General features: G+C 42.0%; 1 protein-coding gene across 1 annotated transcript in view; it reads right to left on the reverse strand.

Moving 5' to 3' along the window:
• Window positions 1–22,710, reverse strand: part of CFAP99 (cilia and flagella associated protein 99) — an 85,284-nt gene that overhangs the window by 33,404 nt on the left and 29,170 nt on the right. Inside the window, exons 5-9 of the mRNA XM_026648137.1 lie at window positions 15,151–15,325; window positions 11,654–11,734; window positions 8,137–8,211; window positions 6,989–7,048; window positions 2,624–2,712 (exon numbers count right to left, since the gene is read on the reverse strand). Coding sequence (XP_026503922.1) covers window positions 2,624–2,712; window positions 6,989–7,048; window positions 8,137–8,211; window positions 11,654–11,734; window positions 15,151–15,325 — 480 coding nt within the window. The remainder of the gene's footprint in view (window positions 1–2,623; window positions 2,713–6,988; window positions 7,049–8,136; window positions 8,212–11,653; window positions 11,735–15,150; window positions 15,326–22,710) is intronic.

Consider the following 22,710-nt stretch of genomic DNA (forward strand, 5'->3'; position numbering starts at 1 on the left):
CAACATGGGTGACCACCCAGGGTGCCGTGTTTGGGAAGGGGGGTGGGCACGGTTAAGAGGGTGCCAGCGTCCGGGCCCGGTAAGAGGCAAGTGCCCACCAGCTGGGATCCACTCCCCACTTGTGGGTGACTTCATTGGCCTGTGTGGTGTCCTGGCTTGGCAGAGGAGGCAGGGCAGGTTGGGCCAGCTCCCAGCCCGGGGAGGGATGGAAGTTGCGGGGGGTGTTGTTGCAACTTGTGGCTGGGGGGTCTGCCCTGGGGGTGAGCTGTGGGAGCCCTGGCAGGCCCGGGGATGTGCCCTGCAGGGCAGGCTGGGCTTGTCCCTGGGGCTGTGCCATGCACCGGTTGGCACTGGGCTGGGGGCGAGGACAGTGCCAGGGGGAGAGCTGCTTCTGCCCAGTGTCTCCTGTGCTCACTCCAGGCTGCCAGCTCTTGCCAAGGCTCTAGGCATCAGCTGATCACTGACAAATTCATAGCTGGAAACCAGACCAGCTCACATGTGTGTTAGTATTTTTCAAGATAAGCATTAGACTTACAAGAATGTGTTTAATTTCTATGGAATATTTGTACGTTGCTGCATGAATTAATTTCACTTGTAATGTCCGTATCCCATGCTATAAGGTGATATGTAAGTTTTGCTTTATAACTGTAAAAATGCTTGCTCTGAACCTGTGAACCGAGTCAGAAGAAATGGTCTCCCACCCATCAAGGAGGACTATCAAAACTAAATGGGCCATTGGGGAACCTCATGATACAAACACTTGGTTAATGTCCTTCTCACACCCATGAAGGTGCTACATGCAAATAAGCTTGTCCCATCAGCTTGAATTCTGGAAGAAGGAAATAAAGATAGCTGACATGAATATTTTTCTTTTTGCTGTTTGGACTCTCACAGGGCTGGAGCTCTGAAACAGAAGCAGAGATCCTCAGGGTCAACGTGGGTTAGCTCTAAAAGACATACGGTACTGACAGATTACTACAACTCTGTCACCTTTTGGAACCATAGAGTATAATTTATTTGTGTATATATGTTTGCCTGCTTTAGCCTGTAAATAACTCTCTCATTTCTTTTCTTAGTTAATAAGGCCTTAGTTAATTTACCAGAGGATGAGCTACAAGTGTTGTCTTTGGTGTGAGATCTTAGGTACAAATTGACTTGGGGTAAGTGACTGGTTTCTTGGGACAGGGAGCAACCTGAATATTTTGTGATCTTTGGCATATAGCAACCAACTATCACTAAGTCCAGCTCGCCTGGGTGGCAAGATAGGCTGGAATGCCCAAAGGGACTGTCTATGACTACATGGTAATACTGTTATAGTGCTTAATGAGTTCATAGTTTTTACGGGGTTGGTGAAATCTAATTATAGAACATGCCACCTGTTTGAGATCTCTGCTCTACCTTTTTGACAGTGTGCCCAGAGGCTGGCACTCTGGGTCGTGAACCACTCCACACAGCGTGACAGAGGGACACAAAAAAGATCCATGCAGGCATCTCAATGCTATGCAATTCATGCTTTAGCATAGCATAGAAGTTTAATTCTCTATTTTGATGTAAATTATTCTCAACAATAATAGTGATGGAATGCCAAATGTATGTGGAACATAGGTAACCTTAGCCAAGATTCTTAAAGGTATTTAGTTGCCTACTTCCAACTGAAATGATGGGAATTAGAGACCTAAATACCTTTGAGGATGTGGGCTCTTGCAACTCAAATGAGTGACATCCCTCATTTTGAAGGGGTCACTCATTTTAGTCACATTTGACAAGTCTGAATTTAATCCTTAGCTTCATTATGTTCACTTCTAAAAGCTTTTGTGGAAGGCTGGATTCTTCTAAAGAGGTTAATAATGTTTTGCACTAAGCCTGCTAACTCAGGTGGATCATTTATATTATTAACCCAAGCTGACAATATTCTAGATTTTGTCTCTGTTGAAATTACTAGTTATAATGTTATTTATTTCTAGTGAAAGAACACAACCTGCACTGTCCATTCACTTTCTCCTCCCTCACCCCCAATGATTAACAGGTGAACTAAAAACCCAGACTAATGACTACTATGTCCTGTATTGTCATGGAAGCAGGTGAGTATTATTATATAAATAGTAACAAGTTTGAGTATAAAACTCTGAGTACAATAGCCCACATTCAGCTCAGATGTAACTCCACGGAAGGTAACAGAGTTACACCAAGAATTATTTGACTTATTTGTTTTCCTTAACAAATATACTGAAAGTACTTGAATGGGTATGAACATAATCTGTTTGTATGTAGAACTATGTACACGCATAGATGTGCATGTGTGTAATTACTTATCCAGTATGATGTACTTATTTGTATATAAAACATGATTATTCCTGGCACTTTACAAGTGGGCATTGGCTAGAATGCTCAATTAGAAGTCACATTGTGCTCTACCTACAATAAAACAAAAGTCTTCATTGTCATTCTAATGTAGTCTTTAATTTCAGTCCAATCTGCTCATTATTAATCACGCAAATTTTAATACGCCTTTAACAGATTCATTATATTAGTTTAACTGCAGTTTAGTTAGTCTCCCTTAATGTGCTCTCTATATCAAAGGATGTATAAAAAGGAGCGGGGAAATATTATGTACAGAAAGTACCTGTTGAGTTCTTGTTCCATTTTTCGCTGGTAGAGGGCACCTTCTCTTAAGATCGCTGCTGCATTTAATTTAATAGGTACATTGTCAATCTATCAGGAAAAGGAATGCATATACTATATTTAGCAATGTGAATCATAAAATGAACTACAGAAATAATTCAAAGGGTTAAATAAATCAATCCACGGCAATTCAATCACTTTAGATTACCTTCAAGATGAAGTATAAATTTTGCTCAAAGCATTAATCTGACATTCACAATGGATTTGCATGCTCTTCATAAACCACTCAAGCTGTTTAAGCAATCAGCCAGGTCCCTGAAGTGGATTATAAATTTGTAATCACTCTTGGGCCATGTCAAATCATATATAATGTGTTCACTTCCTTTAATTTTTTTAAACTCTTATATACTCATGTACATGGAAACATTCCAATAGAAAAAAACAGATTCCAGTTGATTTGAACAAAGATACGATTGCCAACTGCTTCCAACAGAAAACATCTTGTGTGTCCACCTCTGGGAGAGTTGAAAGGAAGGAAGATCACACACCTATTCCAATAACATGTAGTACTTTTCATCTGAGGATCTCAAGTGTTTTGCAAACATTAATTTATAAACCGTAACATATTTCTAGGAGGCAGTATTATTATATCCATTTTATAGATGGAGAAACTGAAATACAGACTTCATTGACCTTCAAAGTCACAGAGAGAGTTACCGGTATAACTGGGACTACTAGATCCAGGGCTGCTTCAGCATCTCTCTTCAGAGTGAGTATTGCCTTAGGAGCAACTGACAGATAATCTGTAAGGTCTGAGAGAGGCAGTGGAGTAGAGCCACTACGCAGCTTCTTTGACAGCCAAGGATTCCCCTTATACAAGGGGAATCCTTAGAGGGCCAGATCCAGCTTTACAGCGGCACACAATGGGTCCAATTCTGATCTGACCAGCATACGAGAGGGGCAACGCCTTTGAAGTCATTGCAATAGTGTCAGTGTAAAACTGGTGTGAGATCAGAATTGAGCCCACCCATATAGAAAACAAAAATCAGTGATGACACCAACCAGTTAAATTAAGTCAATTCACAATGTGGATATGGAAGCAAATCATATTAAAATGTACTTTAACTACAAGCTAACTGTTTAGGGACTGGCAGAGCAATACATGTGCAGAATCACTCAAGACGTCCTATACTAACCTTCTGCACAATCAACTGAAATACATAAGCAAAACTGAAGTACATGGTTGTTTCATATTTGAGGTTGATAATGTAGGTTGAGCACAACAGTCAAATGTTGTAATCAGGAAATTCTATAAATAGAGGTGAACAGTGTGGTTTTTCTACAGCATGGGACACATTTTAAAAGCCCAGCTGTGAAATGTAGTTACTCATCTATTTCTCAGTACAAAAAAGGTGGGTGCCAAAGTTTGGGGGAGGAGACAGCAATGAGAGTCCTTTCTTTCCTTATACTGCTCTTGCCATCTCTACAGATGGATGAGATAATATCTTTTATTGGGCCTACTTCGGTTGGTGAGAGAGACAAGCTTTCGAGCTTACACAGAGCTCTTCTTCAGGGCTGGGAAATGTACTCAAGAGTGCAGAATTCAGAGATCTCCCCCCAGCCTATATTTTTTATATTGTATTGGTTTTAAATTGGAAACATTCACTAAAATATGTGGAAGTTATTATGCTTTTGGAAACTGCTTGTTTATTCCCCCTTTATGTAGTATATTCAGTTCCTGTAGATTAGACTGAAAAGTGGCCAATATCCTGGATTGAAACTGAGTATGGGGACAATATTTTACCTAGAAACGTTCCATCTCCAGTTTAATAAATAAAATTATGATTGAATAAAATATGCTCTAAACAGCCAGGATACACAAGGATTCCAAGATTTGTGCAGGTAAGTACAAAAAAAGTATCCAAATAGATTTTTCTATTGCATATATTACCAGTGAATACCTGAATTTCACATTACCCCTTTTCTGTCATGTCATCCCTTCCCCCTTATCAAGTAGGAAGAAGGGGCTGCAAACTTGCGTAATTCTTGTGGAAAAAATCATATTCAGTATTTCCACCTAATGAACACACTATTTTTCACCCCAAACCAATAAATATGTAGAGAACTGGACCTCCTATGAGCACTAGACAGACTGAGCCTGAGTAATGAGCCATTTGTACTGTCTCACTGCTTGCAGTGGAAAGAAAGAATAAAGATTTTGTAACAGCAGTGGTTAATCAGTTTTGTCTGCACAGCAGTTTCAATGTGCCTGACTGAGACTAGAAAATGTGTTTATTGTACAATGGATGTTCTCACAAAAAGGTAAATGAACTATGGTAAATTGCATACTGACCCTAATCTATTTAAATATTATACAATTTGATTATTTTGAGATGGAGTCTGTGACCTGATTTCTACACATGTTCCTCCTAAATCTTCTCAATTGTCTATTGGGAGATGAAGGATGAATGGGAGTGGGTGTGGGAAGTAGAATTTATTTTAAGACTCAAACAATATGCTTATCTCAGCTATGAAAGTTTTATAGCAGCTCCCTGAAAGCCACCTAACCAACCTTCAAGGCAAATGTGTTTGGATGAGATAAATATGACTACGCCACTGGAAAAGATACAAGCAACTATTAAAAATGTCCCTGATCAATTTAATAAGACACTGGATCCATATTTTTCTTTTATGCAGCTTAACCAATGGGTTTAATTCCCACTAGCCAACACTCTAGCTGATAAGTTTCAATATTTTAGATTGTCTGAGAGGGAAGTGTAACAGACACAGACTTTAACAGAGTCCAAATTACTGTTGGTCCTGTGAGTGTGTTAACCTTGTAAAGGTTTTCTTAAGTATCTTTGCTCTTCAAAGAGAGGAAGGAGTAGGGGTCTTAATGCTATGCAGTACTTTAAAAACAAATTGGACATATCATATGGGACAGCACTTTTAAATAGACTTATTAATGTAATGCCAGTAAGTATAGTGGTGGTATTACTGTTATTGCTGAACACTGTAAGTCATCAGTGTCTGATCTGGTTTACAAATATTTTCCAGAGGCCAGATTTTCAAAGGGGGAAATTGAAATCTAAATGACCTCACAAATAAAATGACTATCCATTTGTGAATAGTTAGCAGATTTGCACATGCAGGTGGTTTGAGGGAATCATAGGTGCATGAACCTATGTTGTATGTGTAACACCACCCTACTGGCCAGCTTCTGAAGTCAGTGGAGTTATTTAAAATTTGTGCTGGTGCAACTGGGATCAGAATTTGGCCCTATGTACTGCTAAAACATCAGTATCAAGAATTGTTCAATAAAGGTGAGCAAGCATCTATTTCTTTAGACTATGGGACAAATTTCCCATTTACACTAACAGTGAATCTGATCCTGAGACATTCTCTGTTATTTTGACTCTGTTTTGGTATCATCTTGATGATTATGAAAATGCCAGATTGAAAGTCCTGGGGACTGAAGTCTTTTGTTATCCACAGTACAATCACAGCTGAGGCAGAGGCAATGCAGGCTGCCCAATGCTGTCTTGGGTGTGTCTACACTTCAAGTTTGGGTTGTGATTCTCATTGAGCTAGCAAGCTAAAATAGAGCGTAGCCACAGCAGCACAAGGGGTTAGCCACTCCAAGCCTGAGCTCATCTGAGACCCTAGACACATACTCAAGGCAACTAGCACATCCTGCTACTTCCACTACTGAAGTCTAAGGTCTGGTCTATGGTCTGGTCTATACTACCCGCCTGAATCGGCGGGTAGAAATCGACCTCTCGGGGATCGATTTATCGCGTCCCGTCGGGACGCGACAATCGATCCCCGAATTGGCGCTCTAACTCCACCAGCAGAGGTGGTAGTAAGCGCCGCCGACAAAAAGCCGCAGAAGTCGATTTTGCCGCCGTCCTCACAACGGGGTAAGTCGGCTGTGATACGTCGAATTCAGCTACGCTATTCACGTAGCTGAATTTGCGTATCTTAAATCGACTCCCCCCTGTAGTGTAGATGTAGCCTCAGCAAAGAGGCAATCAGTGTTGTGGGTTTTATGAGTTAGGTACCTGTTTAATGGAAACTACATAACAGACCAATCTCTTTTCACATCTTACACCAAATAGTCATTACCATGGTGTTTGCTCATTCTTTAGGTCCTGGATGTGAACCAGTGACTTAGAGGTGAAAGGCTCTATTTCCTGGCCTCTGCTAATCCCCTGAACTATCCCATTCCCATGGCCATAGGCCGTGGTGGAATACCCTTGATTACAAAGGAGTTGTATCAATTTGCACCAGTTCCAAATCTGGTCATGACTTTCAGTCTACACTTTTCAAACACTTGTAACATCTATAAATTCTAAATGTTACTCACCTTGCCCTGGATCTTTTGAGCCTGGAACTTCGTTTTATTCTTCATAATGCCTGATATATACTGCAAGTCATCCAAAAATATTTTCATTTCAGAAATAGTTTTCAAATACTCAGGAAAAACCATCTTATTAAAGATATCAAAATTGTATCTTGAATATTATTCCCTTTGGAGGAGCAGACATGTCACTGAGGACTAGATACTGCAATCAAAGCATCTTTAAAGCCTGTTGTGCTCTCCAAACTCATTGAGAGTTCTGCATAACAAATAATTGCAGAACAGGTCCTGAGAAAAATTATTGTTGATTACTATGAAATGTATTTAAATAGCTAACATACCAAAATAATAAAGTAACATTAATGTTTGCTACAGAAATATTGAATATGGAATACTACCAAAGGCCACTAATATAGTCAGTTCTTAAGATGTGAGTTTTGTGAAGATGAAATGTCCTTTGATATCCTGCTTTATGAGATTATTAACTGTATGTGGAATTCTGACAACGACAGGGAACTTCATTCTATGCTGCTAGCTACAGATGCTCAAATGAAGGTGCATGGGTAACATGGTGATGGGCATGGTATAAATGATACACAGATATGATACTGCAGTGATCATATTATGTGAATGGGCATGATCCTACAGCTGTGAATCAGGAGTCACCTAATCAAACCGAGAGCTGCTTTCACTCAACTGCTGTGTACCCTTTCAATTTAATGGAAAACTGCTCTGTTGGATGAGAGGAGAACTGCTAGAGTGGCAAGGGAAGTTGCTGGAGCAGTGTTAAAAGTAGGCAGGTAAGAGGGGAGGGTCGGCAGCAGCAGGAGTATTGGGGTGAGGAAAAGGGAGCCAGTGGAGAACCTGCACAGTGAATGAAGCATAGACCAGGATTTGTGCATTATATAAAATAAAAACATCCACATATCAAATTGCAGGGCTTTAATTCTACCTGGGGAATCTGGTGTCAAGGTAGACAGGCTTCGGTTCTTGTAGTTTAGAATGTCACCAGAACCCCTTGATGGACTTATAGCATCATACTTCCTAACTCCAAATACAGAGAGATCCTTTGAGTACTTGGATAAAAAAAGTGATTAATGTGTATAAAAACACATGATAGTAGTTTTTTTATTTACCAATTTTGTTTAACTTACATCTCTCGGGGCTTTGTTCTCAGGCTTTATCGTTGCACACCTGAACTGGCTAACATTTGCTTCCAGCAGCAGTTCCTAAAATCAAAATAATTTTTATAAATATGGTACATTTTAAATTCTCCATTGAAAAATAAAAAAAACCCACCAGGCCAAGGTTTAAAAAAAATGTGTGGGGTGGAAGGAGTTAGGCTCCAATCAGCTCCCATCTCCCTTTGATTGGCCAATGGGAAATGGAGAGCTCCTGCACCCCCCCACTCCTGCATTTCCTGGCATGTGCTCCCCCTCCTTTTGTGGCGGTCTACTTTACTGAAGTCAGGGGCGTGCACAAAGGGGGGCAATCAGGGGCACGGGCCGCCCAATAATCATCTCCACCACTGTCCCCTGGCCCCCCGCCCTGGGATTCCCTCTCTCAAGCCCATCCTCCCCCTTTCTGCCAGGGTGGGAGTCGGGCTGAGTGCGGCTGAAGGGATGTGCCTGGGAAAGGCACTGCAGCTAGCACTCCTGCTGAGCCCCGCCCCTTCCTGGCTGCAGCATCCAGTAAGTGTTTGGAGCCCGCCTGGGGTGCATAGAAGGGAGATCAGGACGATGGGGGTGGGCCAGGCAGTGGGGCTGGGAACACTGGGGGGATGGGTGGGGAGCCCAGGGATGCAACGAGGGCCTGGCAGGTTGGGGAGGCAGCAGGGCCCAGGGGCACTGGGTGTGTGGGGGTGGGGGCAATGTTTAAAGTGCCCCTCCAAAAGTAGTCACATTTAAATCCCTGTGCATGCCCCTGACTCTGGTCCAGTCAAGGCTCCTGCCCATTAAGACAAATGGGTGGCATTTTTAGAAACCTATTTGGAAAGAATGCACCTACCGTAAAAAAAAAACACACCTACTTTACTGCACTATGATCTAGCCCTGGATATGTTTCCCTCACAATCCCTAAGGAGATGTAGCCAAACATTAAAAAATTTAGCTCCATTTCTGTGTGCATGGGCAAGTACATTAATCGGCTTTCAATGAATGAAGCCAACATGAATTTTCATCCTTGAGGAAAGACTTGTGTTAGGGCCCTGATTCTGCAATAATCTCTCCTGGGTGGACCCCTGCATGGAGCCCCAAAGACTTCGAAGCTCATTGAAGGATTGGAACCTTAGTTGAAAGCCCCATCACTGCATATAACACACATTTACCAGTGTTTGTTTCCACATAGTAAGCAAGATAACTTATTCCTTTTCCTGCATTGGTGGAGTGGGGTAATTGAAGAGAAGCCTGGGCACCAGGGGCTGCTCCAAGAGGCACAAGGGTATGAGTAGCTCCAGCTGAACCCGTTTAAAGGGGACAGCACATATAATGATCCAGCCAGTGCTTGATTTTTCAGTTTGCTAGTCCTTGAGCAATAACACTTCCTTTGATTGTAAACTGCAGCCCCAGAAGCGAGAGGTGCATGCTGGCTTTTCCACTGGCTCTCTGAGTGCTGATGCTAAGCTGGACAGTAGTTGTACGTGTAGCATTAGCCCTGGCATAAAATGCACAGGGATAGGCTCCTGGTGTTTTCACTCTTCTCTAGAATTGCTCTGATACATCGGTCACGTGTGCAATTCTATGACGGAATAAGTGACATTTCCATATGCATCTTTCTTTTCAGGAGCCACAATTTCAGCTTCATTTAGTGAACAGTCTAAGGAACTGACCTTTGTGAATGCTTTGGATGCCTTTTATGCCATTTCAGAGTGACAAAAATTGCTGCTACAGCAGCTTCACTTTCTGCTTTGGCTTTCCTTTGTGTTGCTTGCATTCATGCATCTGCTCCACTGGAGACTGTGGCTGCTAGTTAAGTGATTCTACAGTTATCGCAGACTCTTGACAATCCAGATAATGTGCTTTGTTTCTTTCCCCTTTCAATCTTTCCATATAATGTGTGCTAAGCATGTACATTCTGCACAACGCAGACATAATGAAAGGATACAAAATAAAGTAATACTGCTGGAAAGTGAAGAACTTAAAAAAAACACCAGATGCCTATAACGAGATGAGGCAACAAAAGGGCAAAAGGAAAGCTTGACCCTAACAAAATATGTAGGCAGTTCAGCATATACTACATACAGGAACTGAACTAAATGCAGCATGCACAAGGACATGAAGAGAGGCCAGTACAGTCAGTGAAAACTAGAACAAGGCATTGGTGGAATGCAGGTGGGAGAGAACAGATAAAAAGATGTAAAAAAACAGACCTTTTATCAAGCTTCTAAAGCACCTCTATATGGGGATTGCATTGTGGGAGGTATGATGGGAGAGGGAGCTGCCATGTAATTATTTCCTTCCAAGGAGAAGAAGACAGAAATCTGCCCTAAACCTAATAGGAGCTGACTTATTTAATAGGATTCATTTCAAAATCAGGATCAGTTCAAATAACCACAGCAGATCAAGTGTTAGGGCCCTTTCCAGGCCTTCCCTCCCACTCCCCTCTTAACACACAGCACCTTGAATTCTGCTGCTTTCCTAGTCATGATGATCTCCCACTTTCAGAGCCTGCTCTGGGGAGGAGCTCTCAGGTATGCGCAGCACCAAATACTATAGATGAGTCAGCAGCTACTGAGATTTCTCTGTAACTGGATGATGCTATGAAATTATTTCTCAGTTAGGAAACAGAAATTATGTTAAATTTTTAAAGCCCTTAATGGTTAATAGCACATACTGACTATCTGTGTGTCCTATGTGAGCAAAGGAGCAGCCTCTCCTGGATCTCTGCAGGGTTCCACAGAGCTGGGGAAGTTCCCCAGTGCCCCCCTCCACATGGCCAGAGAGAACAAGCAGGACTTGGAGGAATACCCCAGCCATGCACCCTGACCTCTTAACCCTGGAGTCAGGTGAAGCAGTAGATGCAATGGGGTGTAGGAAAGGCCACTAATACCTCATTATAGTAGGGCAGAACAGAAGCAGTGGGGTGCAAGTTCCTTCGTGTCCTCTCCTTGGGGAGAAGTGGAGAAGCAGTGGGGAATGCCCCTCAAACTACTCAACACAGTAGGAGAGAAACTGTCCCCTCAGTCCCTCTGTGGAGCAGGAGCCAGGCATGGGGGAGGCAAGAGCCTTCACTGGGCTATCTCCAGTCCATAGACTCCTTCACAGCATCAGTGCAGATGGAGGGGGAAACAGCATGGCACTGGGCACTTACGTAAGAACGAGAATGTAAATGGAGCAATCCTGACTGGCTACATTAGGACAACATCACATGGCTGCTTCCACAAGCACTACCTCTTGTAACTGTACTGCTATTATTTGTGTTGCAACAAACAGTGAGTAGAAGATGGTCTCTGCCCTGAAGACCTTACAATAAAATAGACAAGACAGACAAAGGGTGTGGGAAAGGGATAGAGGAAGCAGCCTTCATTGCTCAAAGACAGGATCTGTGGGCCAGCAGCTGCAGAAGCATTTTTGCATTGGATAGAGCCCTAAAGCTGTGAAAACTGTAACTTACCTCAAAGAACAAACAGATGCAGGAGAGGGAGGATTAAAAATAAAATCATGCTACACTTACCTCTGCTCTTCGGCGATTTCTATACTTGATTTCCTGCAGGTGCTGTTTTTCCTTTGGAGGTTTGTAGGTGCTCTGAGGAACCTATATTAAAAGGCAGAAATTTCTGTAATACAGGGTATGAAAGACCGAATGTTTCAAACAATAAATCTTAGTGTGGGGGGGGGGAGGGGGTATTTATCCCTAATGAAAAACTACAGCAGTTATTTAAAAAGTAGCGATTTCTTTTCTATTAGTGCCATAAAATGAATGGTAAAGTTTTAGGGGTTGAATGCATAAAAGGGATAAATATCCACCAACCATCGCTATTTGGCTGGGGCTGTCCAGGCCTTGTCAACCCTGTCCCAGGTGCTGTCAGCCAAAGGAGCTGTTAACTCAGTTTTTTAAAGAAAGTCCATCTTTGCCAGGCGAAAGCCAAAGGAGAAAGAAATTCTATGCTTACAAAGTGAAAAGGGGAAGATCAACCTGAAGTTGCCTGAGGGAGAATCAGGCCAGCTGTCCTCTCCTACATACTTCTTGCTCCACTATACTTCTAGATAGGGTTTGCCAGTTGTGGGTATAGAATTGCTTGGGGGTGGAGGATTGAGAGGGTCCTCACAGCAGCATTCACAGGTTACAGAGGCACTCAGGTCTTGGAATGTGGGACAGTAAAACATCCAGGAAAGGGTTAAGGTCTACCTGTCTGACACATGACCCAGCAAAGGATATAAGGAAAGGGCATGTCTGGCATGGGTTGGCCTCTGAGGACTGCTGTGGGAGAAGTGGAAGAGACTGGGCCATGTCCCCTCTCTGCTCTGGCCAGAATTGCTGACGAAATGCATGAAGGCAGAGAGGAGCAGCATGATGTAGCCTTCTAATGGGTTATGCAATAGGTGTGCTCCTGGAGGCACAATCTCTCCTAAAGCTCCCCTAGTGGTTGTGTAACTCTGTACTACCTGCAACACAGACCAGTGCCTTAAAGGCACAGTGTGGCCCTAAATATTAAGAGACAACTGGACAAATGATTTGTAAGATATCAACTGAATTTTATTTAACCACTCAAAACTATACACACAAGAAGTAATGTTTTATATCGGATGGAAATGAGGCAATTTCACAGTGCCTGGAGAAGATAAACTAGGAGCGGGGGAGTAAGAGGGGAAGGGAATACAAACTATACCTAGCGAGTAAACACTTCTCAGCTTTGGCAGTGACCATTCTTGTATTTCCTTAAAAATTATTGTTGTGAGATGGACAAGGATAGGGGTAATTTTATGTGTATTGTATGAAGAGTTTCTATTTTGACACCTAGCAAGATTATAGAGTTTAAATATTACATTATCAATATATTACCAAATAAAACCTTGTATGTTAGCCAAGTGGGTTTGTTAATTTTGTTATTATTTTTAAGAAAAAACAGAGACACAGTTAAAGGGACAAGGTCAAGGAAACATATAAAGAGTGGGCTAAATATGGCCCTGGTCCTAACATGTACAACTCCAATGGAATTACAAGAACTTTTATCTGGGCTGAATGGGGCTTAATGCATTTCAATGTGTACATTTTAATTCTAGACAAACCTAAAATAATGCTGTGTAATAATTTCATCACAAATGGTATTAATATTAGAGGAATGGATTAGATTACACTATAAATCATGGCTGGGATTTTCAAAGAAGCCTAGGGGATTTAGGTGTCTAAGTACCATTGCATGTTAATGGGAGTTGAGCACCTAGTTCCCTTCTGTTCCTCTTAAAATCCCAACCTAAACCACTAGTCTTTCTTTGAAGAAAGCCGTGTCTGCAAATGGCTTGGGGTATGTAAATGAGGAGGGAGACAAGAAATTATAAACCTTTGGCTATGAGGTCACTATTTTATTGGCAGCAGTATACAGAGCGAAGCAAGAAGAGGCCTATTTCTGCCTGAGCCACCCTTTAATGCACAGCCACCCACCACATACTAGCCAATTCCACATACAAGCCAATTCCCATCTTCCTAGCCCACACCCTGCAATCTGGGCTGGCTGTGAGGGACCAACCAAATTTGCTGCAACTTCAAAAGAAATATCATGGTCTCAACCTAGGTTTTAAGAGGACGCTAGTCCATATCAGCAAACTAATAGACAATTCAACATGATTTTCACTCTCTGTTTTGGAGGGCTCCAGGATCTGAACTAGTGGTGGTGACAATGGGGTTACAGGTTAGAATCAAAGCTCATTTGCAGAGTTATGTCCAGAAGTTAGCACTGTGTCTGCTCATACTGTGACAATGATGTTAGACTCTCCCTTTCATGAGCACTTAAACAAATTTGGCAGACTTGATCTGAATTTAAATAAAATCCAATATAATCCTTGTACCACAAATGAACTTCAATACATATGTGTGAGTTAGTGCAAAGTTACTCTCAGGGAGTATAAATATGACAATAACATGATTCATTCCTACACTGAGTAAGTGATTAAAAAATGCAATTTTTCAGAACCTGGTATTTGGTTGTTTCAATGTGAAATCCCATTAATTCTACAATGTGCTACCATGAAATTGCACTATTACCCAAAGATGCAAAATGATTTTTGTAAGCATTCAACATTTGTATTATTAAGAACCTAATGTGCTAATAAAAGGTTATAGATAATGCCCAGAACTATAGCCCTAAACTCAGTTGCCTATTACTAAATATAAACAACCATGGAGTCTTTATTCAGTGAATCATAGCAACCTTAGCCCAAATCCTGTTTACTTTAACCAAAAACCCCTACTGAAGTCCATTGTGTCACTCCAGAATTACACCAGTGTGACTGAAATTAGAATATTACCCAATGTGACTGCTTAAGTTAGAAAGACAAACAGAGTTAGGCCTTCAAGAGAACTTCTACACTCATTAACATGTGAGCAATACATATTAAATGCTAACCATTAACATTAAGGTACACCACAAACCCACATAACAGGCAATGAAATTCCATCCTCAAATCTGCAAATCTAGGGTTGGTTATGCCTACATTGAAATTGCTGGGAGCTTTGCCATTTACTTTGATGGGGAGCAGGATCAGACCAATATATTTTTATAAAAGTTACAGTTTGAGGGTTTATTTCCATATGCACCTGTAGATCTCCAAAGCAGAATAATCTACACATTACATGGGCTGGCAGCAACCTGTTAGGTTATACATTCAAGGGGCAAGGAATAAACTGTTGCTTCATTGGGATTTTTCTATCTTCCAAACAATTGTAGGAGCCACCTTTTTGCTATCTTTTCCTTCCCTTGCTATAGAAGAGTATCTATGATATGCTTAGAAAATACCAATTACATCGATTAAAGACATTATGAAATATTTTCTACAAATTTAGCCTTTAACTCAGGTCACCAAACTGTTTCCTGTTATTCCATCAGTGTTGGTAGCTTTTCTTCAATTATTTTAGATTCAAATAACTTCAAGGAAGAGACTGTTAACCATATAGTATGGTTGAGTACAAAACACATACAACTTAACATTGTCCAAAGAATAAAAACCACTCACAGGTTGATGCTTCTCCTGTAATGGTATTGGCTCAGGTATTGGTATGGCTCGTGGCTTAGGGGTGGTCAAATCAAATTCCTTTGGCTTTGTGACCGTCGAAGTCTTTACAGTGGTAACACGATTAGCTAATTTGTCAGCAAGTTGCTTGATCAGTTGTTCTATTTTTGGCTGCCATCTTTTAAAAAATAAATGTAAATCTTATTTTCATTTTTTCTTATACAAATTCATAATAATGCAGTATCTGAGATTGGCAATGATGCAAATTTGATAATACTTTGGCTCTTCTGTTTATACCAATTGATCAATTGATTTGTACCAATGATTAGTGGCACAAACTGTGGCACTCAAAAATGTTACTTCACTTCTTGAACAAAAGTTAGTCTATTTCTAATAAAACTGTTTATCTGAGGAGAAACAACGGTAATTTATGCTGACTAAACAAGCACATTGCAAGTTCATTTTATAACAGTGTCAGACAGCAAGCCAGAGAGGTAGTTATTATAAACAAAGTAGGTACAGATGAAAGGAACAAAGACAGAAAATGGTCTAAGTAATATTGTTCATATTATTTGACAGAGAGCGAGTGTATCACTAGCAAAATCTCATTTAATCAAAAATTGGAAGGACATAAATAATTTGCTTGAGCAAATGAATCCCTCAAACAAAAAGTGAAGCTGGTGGGACATCCAACATGGTTTGGGTTTTTTGTTTTGCATTATTTTTGTGTATATCAGAATTAAAACATTCAAAGCTTAAAGCCAAATTCTGTTCTCAATTACACTGCTGCAAGCCCCACCAAAGTCAATGGGGAATACATGAATGTAATTTGGTCCTGGCTTAATACTTAAATAAGACACATTACTATCCCATACATAATCACTCAGGTCTTGAATATTGAAGGTTTGAGAGTCTCATCAGTCACAATGCAATGAAAGAGCAACATCTTTTAACTGAGACCTTGCCTTCTTGATATCACAAATTCTTCAGAAGCCAATACTTTTCTGTGATCTTCACCTCTTTCTCTCTGGGTTTAGAGCCCCTTTGTCATAAGAGCACATAGGCTTCTGATGTGTCTACAGCCACTCACATCATCAAAAGAAAGGGTGGGAGTAAATGAATAACTGAGATTTTCATATCAGAGAGGGGTAGTGTAATGAGGTTCCCTTATGATGTAGTTCAGCTCTCTCACTGAGAATGTAAAAGGAGCTTCAGAATCTCCTGAGGTCCCTTCCAACCCATATATTCTATGAATCTTAGTCTGTACTATAATTCTGATGTAATGCCAATGGGTAACTTCTGGGAGCCAGGTTAGATCCGCAAAAGGTCTTAGGCACCTAAATGCAACATTTAAGCACCACCTTGATCCTCAAACCCCCACTCATCTGAACATAAGAACATAACATAAGAACATAAGAACGGCCGTACCAGGTCAGCCCAGTATCCTGTCTACCGACAGTGGCCAATGCCAGGTGCCCCAGAGGGAGTGAACCTAACAGGTAATGATCAAGTGATCTCTCTCCTGCCATCCATCTCCATCCTCTGACAAACAGAGGCTAGGGACACCATTCCTTACCCATCCTGGCTAATAGCCATTAATGGACTTGTTGGAGAATAACAGAGTTTTTATTTTTTGTTTGGGTACAGCAAGTTAGATACTTTTTTTATTATTATTATTAACTGCATAGAGGGAGAGAGCTAAACAGGTTTTTTAACAGGTAAACAATTACAGCAAGCATTTATACCTTTTGTTACAGACAATAATGAGCAACAGCTGCATTTTGTTTATACATAGGTTATTTTGATATTTTAACCACCATGAATTTATCCAGTTCTCTTTTAAACGCTGTTATAGTCCTAGCCTTCACAACTTCCTCAGGTAAGGAGTTCCACAAGTTGACTGTGCGCTGCGTGAAGAAGAACTTCCTTGTATTTGTTTTAAACCTGCTGCCTATTAATTTCATTTGGTGACCCCTAGTTCTTGTATTATGGGAATAAGTAAATAACTTTTCCTTATCCACTTTCTCCACATCACTCATGATTTTATATACCTCTATCATATCCCACCTTAGTCTCCTCTTTTCCAAGCTGAAGAGTCCTAGCCTCTTTAATCTCTCTTCATATGGGACCTGTTCCAAACCCCTAATCATTTTAGTTGCCCTTTTCTGAACCTTTTCTAGTGCCAGTATATCTTTTTTGAGATGAGGAGACCACATCTGTATGCAGTATTCGAGATGTGGGCATACCATCGATTTATATAAGGGCAATAATATATTCTCAGTCTTATTCTCTATCCCCTTTCTAATGATCCCTAACATCCTGTTTGCTTTTTTGACCGCCTCCGCACACTGCGTGGACATCTTCAGAGAACTATCCACGATGATTTCAAGATCTTTTTCCTGACTTGTTGTAGCTAAATTAGCCCCCATCATATTCTGTGTATAGTTGGGGTTATTTTTTCCAATGTGCATTACTTTACATTTATCCACATTAAATTTCATTTGCCATTTTGTTGCCCAATCACTTAGTTTTGTGAGATCTTTTTGAAGTTCGTTACAGTCTGCTTTGGTCTTAACTATCTTGAGCAGTTTAGAATCATCTGCAAACTTTGCCACCTCACTGTTTACCCCTTTCTCCAGATCATTTATAAATAAGTTGAATAGGATTGGTCCGAGGACTGACCCTTGTGGAACACCATTAGTTACCCCTCTCCATTCTGAGAATTTACCATTAATTCCTACCCTTTGTTCCCGGTCTTTTAACCAGTTCTCAATCCATGAAGGGACCTTCCCTTTTATCCCATGACAGCTTAATTTACGTAAGAGCCTTTGGTGAGGGACCTTGTCAAAGGCTTTCTGGAAATCTAAGTACACTATGTGCACTGGATCCCCCTTGTCCACATGTTTATTGACCCCTTCAAAGAACTCTAATAGATTAGTAAGACACGATTTCCCTTTACAGAAACCATGTTGACTATTGCTCAATAGTTTATGTTTTTCTATGTGTCTGACAATTTTATTCTTAACTATTGTTTCGACTAATTTGCTCAGTACCGACGTTAGACTTACCGGTCTGTAATTGCCGGGATCACCTCTAGAGCCCTTTTTAAATATTGGCGTTACATTAGCTAACTTCCAGTCATTGGGTACAGAAGCCGATTTAAATGACAGGTTACAAACCTTAGTTAATAGTTCCGCAACTTCACATTTGAGTTCTTTCAGAACGCTTGGGTGAATGCCATCTGGTTCCGGTGACTTGTTAATGTTAAGTTTATCAATTAATTCCAAAACCTCCTCTAGTGACACTTCAATCTGTGACAGTTCCTCAGATTTGTCACCTACAAAAGCCAGCTCAGATTTGGGACTCTCCCTAACATTCTCAGCCATGAAGACTGAAGCAAAGAATCCATTTAGTTTCTCCGCAATGACTTTATCGTCTTTAAGCGCTCCTTTTGTATCTCGATCATCAAGGGGCCCCACTGGTTGTTTAGCAGGCTTCCTGCTTCTCATGTACTTAAAAAACATTTTGTTATTACCTTTGGAGTTTTTGGCTAGCCGTTCTTCAAACTTCTCTTTGGCTTTTCTTATTACATTCTTGCACTTGATTTGGCAATGTTTATGCTCCTTTCTATTTGCCTCACTAGGATTTGACTTCCACTTTTTAAAGGAAGTCTTTTTATCTCTCACTGCTTCTTTTACATGGTTGTTAAGCCACGGTGGCTCTTTTTTAGTTTTTACTGTGTTTCTTAATTTGGGGTATACATTGAAGTTGGGCCTCTATTATGGTGTCTGCAGCTTGCAGGGATTTCACTTTAGTCACTGTACTTTTTAACTTCTGTTTAACTAACCCCCTCATTTTTGCATAGTTCCCCCTTTTGAAATTAAATGCCACAGTGTTGGACTGTTGAGATATTCTTCCCACCACAGGGATGTTGAATGCTATTGTATTATGGTCACTATTTCCAAGCGGTCCTGTTATAGTTACCTCTTGGACCAGCTCCTGTGCTCCACTCAGGACTAAATCTAGAGTTGCCTCTCCTCTTGTGGGTTCCCGTACCAGCTGCTCCATGAAGCAGTCATTTAAAGTATCGAGAAATTTTATCTCTGCATTTCGTCCTGAAGTGAAATGTTCCCAGTCAATATGGGGATAATTGAAATCCCCCACTATTATTGGGTTCTTAATTTTGATAGCCTCTCTAATTTTCCTTAGCATTTCATCATCACTATCACTGTCCTGGTCAGGTGGTCTATAATAGATTCCTAATGTTATATTCTTATTAGAGCATAAAATTTCTATCCATAGAGATTCTATGGAACATGTGGATTCACTTAAGATTTTTACTTCATTTGATTCTGCATTTTCTTTCACATATAGTGCCACTCCCCGCCACCACGACCTGTTCTGTCCTTCCGATATATTTTGTACCCCGGAATGATTGTGTCCCATTGATTGCTCTCAGTCCACCAGGTTTCTGTGATGCCTATTGTATCAATATCCTCCTTTATCACAAGGCACTCTAGTTCACTCATCTTATTATTTAGACTTCTAGCATTTGTGTACAAGCACTTTAAAAACTTGTCACTGTTTATTTATCTGCCCTTTTCTGATGTGTTAGATTCTTTTTTATGTGAATCTGATGCCTAATTCTGTAGGTGCCTAAACTTCCACCATTAAAGTCCTCTAGTTGTTAAATTTCTGCCAGTGAGCATGTGCACAGCCATCTCAATCTAAGCACCAGGGCTGGGTCTAACTTTTTTGCTGCCCCAAGCAGCAAAAAAAAGGCGCTGCCCCGCTGTAACACCCCCCCACCCCCTGCCCCCCCCCCCCCCCCCGACCCCCCCCCTCCCCGGGCGCCCCGCCCCCCCACCCCCCCCCCCCGCCGAGCGCCACGCTGCTGAACTCCCCCGCGCGGAGCGCCGCCAAACAGCCCCCGCCCCCCACCGTGCTGCCAAACAGCCTCCGCCGAGCGCCGCGCTGCCGAACCCCCCCACGCGGAGCGCTGCTGAAACCCCCGTGGAGCGCCGCGCTGCCGAACATCCCTGCCGAGCGCCCCGCCGCTGAACATCCCCGAGCGCCCCCCGGAGTACCGCGCTGCCGAAAATCCCCCCCACGCAGTGCCGCGCTGCCGAACCCCTCCCCGCGGAGCGCCCCGCCACGCTGCTCCCCGCCACTCCAAGATTGGCCGCCCCTTACCAGGTGCCGCCCCAAGCACGTGCTTGGTTGGCTGGTGTCTGGAGCCGGCCCTGCTAAGCACTCAGACATCTATCTCATGCCTAAGCCACAGTGGGATCCTCAAACTACACATTCCCCCGCAGGGTCCAATGTGGTAGGCATGCTCTGAGCATGCCTAAACCCACACAAAAAAGCTGCAGGAGAATTCCCCCTCTCCAACTTTTAGCCCAAGGTTAGAGCACTAACCCAGGATGTATTGGAAAAAGTACAGTGACAAGCAACAAAAATGATTAGGGGTATGGAACAGCTTCCATATGAGGGGAGATTAAAAAGACTGGGACTGTTCAGTTTAAAAAAGAGAAAACTAAAGAGGGATATGACAACAGCCTCTAAAATCATGAATGGTGTGGAGAAAATGAATAAGTATAACTGGGTTCAAAAAAGAATTAGGTAAGTTCATGGAGGATAGGTTCATAGATTCATAGATTCTAGGACTGGAAGGGACCTCGAGAGGTCATCGAGTCCAGTCCCCTGCCCGCATGGCAGGACCAAATACTGTCTAGACCATCCCCGATAGACATTCATCTAACCTACTCTTAAATATCTCCAGAGATGGAGATTCCACAACCTCCCTAGGCAATTTATTCCAGTGTTTAACCACCCTGACAGTTAGGAACTTTTTCCTAATGTCCAACCTAGACCTCCCTTGCTGCAGTTTAAGCCCATTGCTTCTTGTTCTATCCTCAGAGGCTAAGGTGAACAAGTTTTCTCCCTCCTCCTTATGACACCCTTTTAGATACCTGAAAACTGCTATCATGTCCCCTCTCAGTCTTCTCTTTTCCAAACTAAACAAACCCAATTCTTTCAGCCTTCCTTCATAGGTCATGTTCTCAAGACCTTTAATCATTCTTGTTGCTCTTCTCTGGACCCTTTCCAATTTCTCCACATCTTTCTTGAAATGCGGTGCCCAGAACTGGACACAATACTCCAGCTGAGGCCTAACCAGAGCAGAGTAGAGCGGAAGAATGACTTCTCGTGTCTTGCTCACAACACACCTGTTAATACATCCCAGAATCACGTTTGCTTTTTTTGCAACAGCATCACACTGTTGACTCATATTTAGCTTGTGGTCCACTATAACCCCTAGATCCCTTTCTGCCGTACTCCTTCCTAGACAGTCTCTTCCCATTTTGTATGTGTGAAACTGATTTTTTCTTCCTAAGTGGAGCACTTTGCATTTGTCTTTGTTAAATTTCATCCTGTTTAACTCAGACCATTTCTCCAATTTGTCCAGATCATTTTGAATTATGATCCTGTCCTCCAAAGCAGTTGCAGTTGCAGGTTCATCAATGGCTATTAGCCAAGATGGTCAGGGACATAACCCCATATTCTGGGTGTCCCTAAACCTCTGACTGCCAGAATCGGGGACTGGACAACAGGGGATGGAGCACTCGATAATTGCCCTTCTCTGTTCATTCCCTCTGAAGCATCTGGCATTGGCCGCTGCTGGAAGACAGGATACTGGGCTAGGTTGAAACATTGGTCTGACCTAATATGACCATTCTTCTTTTTTTATGAACTTAAGTCTCCCTTGCTAAATCTTGGAGGAGAAAGCACTAGCCATTGGTCTAGAAGGTATTCTGGGGTAGGTCTTTCTCAGTCTCTCCTGTTGAAATTGTTCTACAGTGTATAAATAATTTAATTTACATTGAAACAGGAGGACTGGTACCTGGGTCCACCACACACCACATGGTGCCCTAACCACTAGACTATGGAATTATTCTCACTCCTTCTCTGGCCCAATGCATATTTAACTATTTATATACCAGGAAACAGCTGCAGCAGGAGAGATTAGGAAAAACCTGCCCCAGAATATCCCTTAGTCCAGTGGTTAGGGAATTCTCCAGAGCAGGGGGGAACAAGTTCAAATCCCTTTGCACCATCATGCAGAGAGAGTAATTGAACCCAGCTCCTCCACATCCTGGGTGAATGCTCTAACTACTGGGCTAAAAGTTATAGGGCGGAGGGTAGCACCACCACTTCTGCTCCAGCATTTTTGCAAGATATGAGTTAGGTGCCTAACTCCAGCAGAGGGTTCTAAGTCTCTTTGCGGGGTGAGGTTTATGACCCAACCCTCTCCTCAGCCTTTCCTCTTGCCTAGCTTAGGCTTCTCCCTCCTCAGTGTTCTGGCTTTTGTGGATCCCCTTCTTAGATGCTTATCTCTACTCACTCACTGTATACAGAGTCTGGGCAGCAAACTCAGGGCTGTGGATTCCACTGGGTGGAAAGGCACCTAAGTCCCTTTGTGGATCTAGCCCACCGTGCAATCCAACTCCCATTGAAGTCAGTAGGATCCTTTCCACTAACTTTAGTGAAACTGGAGCAGGCTCA

The sequence above is a fragment of the Terrapene carolina genome, unplaced genomic scaffold (assembly GCF_002925995.2).
Source record: "Terrapene carolina triunguis isolate 2854851 unplaced genomic scaffold, T_m_triunguis-2.0 Scaffold66, whole genome shotgun sequence".
NCBI lineage: Eukaryota > Metazoa > Chordata > Testudines > Emydidae > Terrapene > Terrapene triunguis.